This window comes from Carassius carassius, chromosome 6, assembly GCF_963082965.1.
Source record: "Carassius carassius chromosome 6, fCarCar2.1, whole genome shotgun sequence".
Lineage (NCBI taxonomy): Eukaryota > Metazoa > Chordata > Actinopteri > Cypriniformes > Cyprinidae > Carassius > Carassius carassius.
The window spans coordinates 37,150,339-37,159,891 of record NC_081760.1 but is presented as its reverse complement, the minus strand read 5'-3'; the positions used below and the strand labels follow the sequence as shown (position 1 = coordinate 37,159,891).

Here is a 9,553-nt window from a genome sequence, read left to right as displayed (position 1 = left end):
ATATCTGGCACAGCAACACAAGGTTGACCACCCGACAGCTTCAGTATTTGTGGAGAAGAACTTCTACGTGGATGATGGGTTAACCAGTGTTCCAACAATTCAAGAGGCTAAGGAACTAATTTTCGAAGCACAGGAATTGTGCAAAAGTGCAGGTCTACGTCTGCACAAGTTCAACTCAAATCAAATAGAGGTCCTCTCCTGTGTAGCCACTGATCCCCTAAACTTTAATCCAGACACAACTCCAGAAGGACACATACTTGGCATTCAGTGGTCGTCAGAAAACGACACATTCAGCTTCAACATTGACGCAAAAGACCACCCTCCAACTCGCCGTGGTCTATTGTCAGTCGTGGCATCTCTGTATGACCCACTCGGGTTTGTAGCTCCCTTTACTCTGAGTGGCAAGTGCATCCTACAGGAGCTTTGTCGTAGAGGTATTGGATGGGATGATCCTTTTCCTGAGAACTTGCGTTCACGGTGGGAGGAGTGGAAGAATGGTTTACAGAGGTTACAGGAAGTTGCCATACCCAGATGTTACCATCCTCAAAACTTTGGTAAAATTGTTAGAGTGGAACTGCATCACTTCTCAGATGCCAGTAGTGCAGGATATGGTTCATGTTCCTATCTAAGATACAAAAACGACAAGGACGAGATTCATTGCAGTCTTGTAATGGCCAAAGCGAGAGTTGCACCTACGAAGATCACAAGCATACCACGATTGGAACTATCAGCCGCAGTCACCGCAGCCAGGATGAGTGTTATGCTTAAGGCAGAACTCGAGGTGAAAATCGAACAAGAAATCTTCTGGACAGATTCACAAGTAGTGCTGGCTTACATCAACAATGAGGCACGAAGGTTCCATGTGTTTGTGGCAAACCGCGTACAACTGATAAGAGAGATTACAGACCCAAATAAATGGAACTATGTAGACACAGCTCAAAACCCAGCTGATTATGCCTCTAGAGGTCTTCATGCAGCAGACATCTCTTCGACTCGCTGGCTATCAGGGCCCAAGTTTCTATGGGAACAGGAAGTGCTCCCTACACCCAAGCCTTCAACTGAGCTGCTCACAGGTGATCCGGAAGTTAAATTGATTCAAGTGTTTGCAACTCAAGTCAGTGACTGGAACGACAATCTAAGCCGCCTGAGCCGGTTTTCCACCTGGACAATGCTTGTTAAGGTGGTTGCAAGAATCAAAAGACTAGGGTCTAAGCTAGAATATCGTGTTGAAACTGTGCCTGTCGAGGAACGTAAGAGGGCTGCTGAGATGGTGATTCAGCTCGTTCAACAGCAAGCCTTCCCTCAAGAGCTAAAGGCACTGCAGAGGAGCCCTCATGGGGATATTATTCCAAGATCAAGCCCTCTCTTTTGTCTCGACCCCATTCTGGATGGGAGACTCCTTCGTGTTGGTGGAAGACTTAAGGGATCATCCCTCAGTCAAGAACTAAAGCACCCCATTATTCTCCCAAAAGACAGCCACTTCACCAAGCTTATTCTGTCACACTACCATGCCCAGATCTGCCATCAGGGTCGGAGTCAAACCTTAATGGAACTCAGGGCAAATGGATTTTGGGCCATTGGTGGGAGTAAACTAGTCGCCAAGTTAATACATAGATGCGTGAAATGTCGGAAGCTCAGACGACCAGTTGAGGAGCAACGAATGTCTGATCTCCCCAGTGAACGTTGTGAAGTCTCAGCTCCCTTCATGTTCTGTGGAATGGATTGCTTCGGCCCATTTGTCACCAAGCGAGGTCGCAAAGAGTGCAAGAGATATGGACTCATCTTCACATGCCTGTCTTCTCGAGCAGTCCATCTTGAAATGCTTGAAGACATGTCCACGGACGCCTTCATTAACGCTTTAAGGTGTTTTATTAGCCTTAGAGGAGCTGTTTGCCAACTCCGCTGTGATCAGGGCACAAACTTCGTTGGTGCGAAGAATGAATTCAAGGAAGCCCTCAAGCAATGTGATACAGAGGCCGTGGAAGCCTTTCTGGCGGACAAACAGTGCGAGTTCATTTTCAATGCTCCTTCGGCGAGTCACGCAGGTGGTGTGTGGGAGCGACAAATACGTACCATCCGCAACGTGCTGAATGTTACGATCTCTCAGTGTTCAGGTAGACTAGATGATGCCTCCCTTAGAACGCTGTTCTATGAAGCTATGGCCATCGTCAACAGTCGCCCATTAAACGTTGATGGAATTAATGATCCTATGGCACCAGAGCCCCTGACTCCAAACCACCTTATCCTGATGAAAGCTAAGGTTGCTTTACCACCTCCTGGAAAGTTCGTAAAGGAAGATGTGTACGCTGCAAAAAGATGGCGCAGAGTACAATACTTAACCGAACAGTTCTGGAGCCGGTGGAAGAAAGAATACCTCCTGAATACGTCGATTAGGCAAAAATGGCATGTACCCCGGCGCAAATTGAAAGTGAATGACATAGTCATTATAATGGAAGACTTACTCCCAAGGAACCAGTGGCAACTGGGAAGAGTGGTTGAAACTACAGAAGGGTCAGATGGTTTAGTTCGACGGGTAAAGGTACAAGTTGGGGAGCGGAAACTAACGCAGAAACAGAAACAGAACCATCGAGTTAAGCCCTCAATCATCGAACGGCCGATCCAAAAACTGGTGCTTCTCCTTGAAAACGAATAATGGTCTGTCAACCTGAAGTACGCTTACATCAGACATGTTGGTCTAATAGTTCTATTTTCATTTGTGACATATACACCTATAGCTCTATACTTAGCCAGTTAGTATAGTCTAAAAATCATGTATGAGTAACTGTTTTGTTTTCATTGAGTTCATTTATCATAACATGATTGGTGGGAGTGTAAGTGGCCACTGGAGGCCGCTAGAGGTGATTCATTCAGTCGGGTCATTCACTGATTCAGTTTTGAGGCTGCTTACATGTATAGCTGATCGACTTTTTGCTCTCATCTCCGAGGCACATGGACAGATGTAAGTTAACAAAGATTGTGGAATCCTGTTCAGTTTGCAATATTAATGTAATTCCGTTTTTCATGCTATTTTGTGAAGTTTATTTCTTATGTCCACTTTTGTGTGCTGTTTTAGTTCTGATACCATCAAGCTAGCGGCTAATTCCTGAAAACAACAAATCTAAAGTTTGCACCCTTGGTGAGCGGAGCGAGGTGTGTACTATTTAGCTCCATTTACAAGACTTTAAGGATGTAAAAACGTCTGTTGTCTGCTACTGGAAATGGTTTGTGTATAATGTATCAGGAAAGCTGCATGTGTTAAGGGAGCAAATTTTCATTTGTGGTGTTTTTTTTAATGTGCATTGCACATTTATACAAATGCATGACGATGTACTGTAAAAAGATGAAGATTATTGTAAATTTGTGATGCCAAAATTCAGTAACAAACTATTTTTTGTGTTTACTTCTAGTTTTCACGGTGCTCATGCTAAATCTCAAAGAATAAAACGATTGCACCAGTTAGAGACTCTCTGCCATTATTAAGGAGCCAAGGGCTGCTACATCGTTTGCATTTTAGCAGACCGTATTTCAGTGATAATAAATATAGAATCAGCTGAACTTCAAAGTACCAAAGTACTGACTGGAGACTCAAGAGTATTGATGAAGATGAAGACCTTCCATGTGCTGTGGATCGGGATCTTTCTGTCAGGTCAGTTTTTGTTTTAGAATTTGTTGGGCAAATTACAGGTCTGATCACACTGTAGAATACAAGTCAAATACATTTACACTCACAGTTCTAGGTTTAATTAATAGTTAAATCACCATTTTTATTTTTTATTTTTATTTTATTTTATTTATTTTTTTTGGCAGGTCAGGTTTTTTCATAACTTTAACTTTTGTTCTACAGTGTTAAAACCAGTAGGTTTTCATGCAAATTTCTTGGTTAAAATACTTGTTGCAAAACAACTTAATGCTGGACGTATTATACTGGTCTGTACATCCAAAAAATGTGACTTTAGTTTGAGTGAAATCAAACTTCTAAAGTGCATGTAAAAGATGTTTGGTTTATTATATCAATATGAATGCTCCGACTTAAAATACTAATCTGTCACCAGTGTTTCAGCAAAGATTCTGAACTTTAGAACACAAAACTGAACTCTGTGTTCATGGGTAACAACTAGACATGCATCAAGAGTTAGAAACAGAGGAAGTGACCATTATACTCTCAAAGCAACTATGAATAGTTGGAGCTGGCTTCTAATGTGCAAAAGACTAGAGAGCAAATCTACTTGTTGCAGACTTGGCCACAAGGCATAATGCAATAAATCATAGTCAATTAAAAAAAAACATATCTGCTGTTTAATATATAGCAATGTAAAGCATGAATAGTTATATTTCACTGTGGATGGGGCTGCCAGCAAGATGCTGCAGAGAAGGAAAAACTAAATGAGTGGCAAAAAGAAATATTCACCTAAAGAAATATTTCTTCCATTTACATAGCATTTTCTTGTTTTTCTATCCTGAAAACTCTATAATTAAAAAAATGATATTTTTAATTTAGATTTTCCATGTGGAATCCTAAATCCCACCGTATGCGAGATTCTAGGTGCAACCTTTCAAATAATAATAATAATATCTCCACGTTATTTCATCTAACAGGATTTAGGGATTCAGCCACAGATGGAACTGAAATACATGGATTTTTCGGAAAAGTTGCCACCATCACATGTTCCCACAGCTGGACTTCAAGCAATATAAAGTATTTCTGCAGAGATCCATGTAAAGACAGTAAAGATATTTTAGTGAAATCTGGCCAGTCACCTACAGGAAGATACAGACTGAAGGATTCAGGAAACACCTTCACTGTGGTCATCTCTGATCTACAGGAGTCAGACTCTGGGATTTACTGGTGTGGAGTGGACAGATTTGGTTATGACTCATTTAAAAAAGTCAAACTGACTTTATCTAAAGGTAAGAATAGCCGACATTCTTTGCAGCATCTCTCTTTTTTCCCCAGTGTTAATGTTTTTTTTATTTTTTATTATACGACACACAGATCCACGCGAAAGCATCACTACATCCACAGAACCATACAAATACATACAAACATCCACAGATTCACACACAGTTACACCAGCAGCACATTCAGAGTCAACATCTGTCACAGCACGCAAAACCACCAGCTATTCAAGCCCTGATGACATCACACTCTCACCCTCAATAACAGGTAACCAGCTTATTTTATTTATGTCGTTTCTATACACCCTAAAGGAATCTAAACACAGGGACTGCAGACATAAGATACCCAACACAGAGATGTATTCAAGCATACTTGTCCTATTTTAAATAATATATATTTAATACTATTTAAAAGTACTGCAATTTTTTTCTTTAAGTCAATGCAACTTCAATTGGGATGTGGAACAATGCAGACGATGGCCATATCTGAATGCACTTTCAGGGCCATTTAGACAAACTAACTACTCCTTTAATGATACAAGAATCTCATTCCCTCTTTTCAGCATCTGTGAACACTACAGTATACATACTATATGCTGTCGGTGGTCTGCTCTTAGCAGTAATCATGTTTGCAGTTGGACTGGTGACTGTTCATCAGTACCGGAAAAAAAACAAGACATCAGAAAGTATGTGCACATATATCAATGAATCCCTGTCTAATATCAACCATTTAAAACCTGTTTAAATTAAATAAAACCATTACTATGTTTCTCCTTGTTCTGTGCATTAATATTAATGCATGTTGACAGGCTTCACGCTGCCCAACCAAAGCAAAGATAACAAGGTGAGTAATGCAAAAGACTGTGTACATCACACACTGGCCTTCAAAAAGGATCCAAAAAATATCAAAGTTCATATTATTTCTTAATGACCCAGCAGACATATTACAAGTGCACCTGTGTTGTCTTGATGCAGAATGAAGGTGTATATGAGAATGCTCTTCCTTGGACAAAAAGCACACAGGTGAAACCTATCAACATGACTATGACCAGACAAGTGCAAAAGAGCCAAGAGGATGCAGTCTACGGGAATTCAAATGAACTTTATGGAAATCTCTGACCATAGTGTTAAGCAATGAAATTCAGAGAACCAGTTTAAACCTGATTGTTATAAGATCAAAATCACATGTAATCCAAGGCATTCAAGAAGCTTATATAAAAAATAATAAAAAAGAAATATATTCCATTTTTGAATACATTCATAGGTAACAGGTATTTTGTACTTTCTCATATGACCACAAGGGGCACTATGATTGATTCTGTTTCTTTACCTTTACCTTTTTTCTATATACATTTGTCATTCCACTTTTAGACAATTCCTGCTCCTGAGTTTTTGTAGAATCATATTTCACATGGATGTTTGGTTGTATTTTGCATTACTACTATAAAAATATTACCATTACACAGACAAAATAAAACTTTATAATCTGTATGTGTGTTTTTCTAAACAATTTGCATGTCATCTTTAAAAATGCTGTGTAATTTTATGCTGAAACCATTGTACCTCTACAGAATAATATGCAGTATATATAATAATTATGCTTCTAGACAGATGGCCCATCTCAAAATATACCTTTGTTTTTTAGTTTTTTTCACCAAACAATAGTGCTAAGTGCAAAATTAGCTTGGCACTGGCCAGTGGCCACTGTCTGTCTTGAACCAAGAACCATTAAAGGGTTAGTTCACCCAATAATCAAAATTATGTCATAAATAACTTACCCTCATGTTGTTCCAAACCCGTAAGACCTCTGTTTATCTCGTGAACGAGTCATTATCTGGCTCGTGACGGTGTTCATCTTCAGTTCTCTCTTCACAGCAGTTCAGTCAGTGTACTGTTTGAGTAAATGAATTACTCCGGGATATTGGTTTGTTTGAACTCAGAGGGAGTGTCAGCCACATTAAACAAGTTAACAGCTTAAGTCATTTGTGGATTAATGCATATTGGAGACACGAACCATTTAAAACGATTCAGTTCGATTTCGTGAACTGGTTCAAAAAGATCCGGTTACATTGAATGATTCATTTGCGAACCGGATATCACAAACTACTTTGTTTTGAACTCTCTCACACAACAGATCCGGAAGAGAAGACAATGCTGAATAAAGTCATAGTTTTTGTTATTTTTGAACCAAAATGTATTTTCGATGCTTCAAAAAATTCTAACTGACCCTCTGATGTCACATGGACTACTTTGATGATGTTTTTCTTACCTTTCTGGACATGGACAGTATACCGTACACACAGCTTCAATGGAGGGACTGAGAGCTCCCGGACTAAATCTAAAATATCTTAAACTGTGTTCAGAAGATAAACGGAGGTCTCACGGGTTTGGAACGACATGAGGGTGAGTCATTAATGACATAAATTAGATTATCGGGTGAACTAACCCTTTAATGTCAATTACAGGACGTTGTTGTAAGGTCCTAAAAGGAAGCGTTTTTAGATAGTTTCAGTGTGCTGACATATCAGCACATAGAGACAGAAACATTACAGCTCAGACCAATGAAAATCATCAAGCTTACAAAGGAAGTGGTCAGTGAACTCTGCAAGCATCTGCGGTATTTCAAGGCACCTCTATCGCCATTATCCTCAGACTAAAATGGATCTTATTTTAAGCAGCAAAGAGATCACACACAACAGGATTTCTGCTAAAAATGAAGTTATTCTGTGTTGTTTGGCTCTGGATCTTTCTGTCAGGTCAGTTCTCTCCATATTCATGGCTGTCGATTAACAGTGGGAGGAAATATTTTAGCTTTTGAGGCTCTCCTCTTTTTAAAGAGATAATTCACGCTAAAATTCAAATCATCTTAATTTGCTGACCCTCGTGTTTCTTAATCTGTACAACTTTGTTTTTCCTGCTCAATACAAGAGATATTTTGAAAAATAGTTCAATTTTGCGAAAATGGGATTGAAAACAAGATTAGACCTCACTGACATTTTATTTTTCTAAATAATGTTTGTGTTAAACAAGAAAGATGTATTCAGGTTTGGGACAACATGAGGGTGGGTAAAATATAGCTATTTTCATTTTTGGGTGAACTATACTTTTGAGGAATCCTTCTTTTAAGTTGCCAAATTATTTTTCTCTAACAAATCGTGTTTCTTACGAGTCCCTACATTGGCACAACATATTAATCTGAATTTAATTTGATGCTGAACTGAAGTGATTTTGAGTGAAATACTGCACTTTTGCATGATTTCACATAAAGAACTTTTCTCTTTTTTTGTTCTCCATCCAACAGGATTTGGGATAGCGATCACCCATGAGATTAATATACATGGATACAGTGGAAAGCCTGTCGTAATTAAATGTTCCCATAAAAGGGCAATAAAAAACCTCAAGTATTTTTGCAGATATCCATGCACATATAAAACTAGTGTTCTGGTCTCATCTGATCAGACTCTTAATGAGAGATACAGACTGAAGGATTTGGGAGATGGCACCTTCACTGTGAACATCACTGATCTACAGGAGTCAGACTCTGGGATTTACTGGTGCGGAGTGAAGAGACCCATAAGAGACACATATGATAAAGTCACTCTGACAGTATCTAAAGGTAAGAATGACATTTTTTTCTCCAATGTAGTTCTCTTGTCTTTTTTTTCTTGATGGTATTTACTTTTCTTTTCTCACACACAGATCCAAATGAAAGCATCACCACATCCACACAACAATACAAAGAAAGACAAACATGCCTGGATTTGCACACAACTACACCAGTAGCACATTCAGAACCTCCATCTACCACAGCAAGCCTAACCTCCAGAGAGTCAGGTCCTGATGACCTCAAACTCTCAAATGCAGTAACAGGTAACAACTTCAGTCTTATGTTTCAGATACCTCATTTAACTCACTAAAAGTCAGGTTGAATGAGATGCTGTAATTGGTGAGACATCTTAAACAGTCTGGTCAGTTCTGAGCTGAGAAACCCTGATCTAAAACCAGTTGACTAGGTGTTAACCCTGTTCATAGAGTATCCCAGTACTTCATATGTTAAATGCATTCACCTCATTCACTGATTAGAAAAGGTTCCTTGAATTTAACTGTGTCAGCAAAGTAATCATCCAAATTTTGCACTGATGGGTTTGATAACCACTGATTTATATAATTTGATGCCTTCGAGTAGTTTCAAAGCAGACAATTTTTATACAACAATTTTCTCTCTCATTCCTCAGTGTCTGCAAGCACTTCACAATATGCTGTCGGTGGTCTGCTCATAGCAGGGATATTATTTTTAGTTGGATTGGTCACTGTTCATCAGAGAAGAAAGAGAGTCAAGACATCCGAAAGTATGTGCACTTGTATTTACACACAAACTCAATGCCTGATTTGCATTTAAAAAATAAGCCAATACTTCTCTTTTCATAATTTTCTTATGTCGTGCAACCGCAGCGCCTGCCAAAGTTGAAGAGGTGAGTGATGTGATTCTGCAAGGCAGTTACTGTCTACAAACATCTTTACATCAGATCTTGTCAAATGTTTAATCTTTACATCATTTTACAAAGGTCTGACAGCCATTAACAATGTGCTTTCGTTTTTGCACAGAACAGCACAGAGATTGAATCTACAGACGAGACTCAAGTCAAGAAAAGCCAAT

General features: G+C 39.1%; 1 protein-coding gene across 1 annotated transcript; it reads left to right on the top strand.

Annotated features, from left to right (window-relative positions):
* The first annotated feature begins 3,506 nt into the window (after positions 1-3,506).
* Positions 3,507-6,077, top strand: LOC132142838 (CMRF35-like molecule 5). Its single transcript, XM_059553012.1, has 6 exons — positions 3,507-3,646; positions 4,597-4,908; positions 4,994-5,164; positions 5,460-5,582; positions 5,706-5,740; positions 5,872-6,077. Exons 1-6 carry the CDS (start codon positions 3,598-3,600, stop codon positions 6,013-6,015), a joined length of 834 nt encoding a protein of 277 aa, XP_059408995.1. The 5' UTR covers positions 3,507-3,597; the 3' UTR covers positions 6,016-6,077.
* Positions 6,078-9,553: the final 3,476 nt, after the last annotated feature.

Coding starts and splice junctions, on each gene's coding strand:
- LOC132142838 (XM_059553012.1), top strand. CDS start 3,598: ATGAAGATGAAGACCTTCCATGTGCTGTGGATCGGGATCTTTCTGTCA. Junction 5,583..5,705: donor AAAAAACAAGACATCAGAAA/GTATGTGCACAT, acceptor GCATGTTGACAG/GCTTCACGCTGCCCAACCAA. Junction 5,741..5,871: donor ACCAAAGCAAAGATAACAAG/GTGAGTAATGCA, acceptor GTCTTGATGCAG/AATGAAGGTGTATATGAGAA.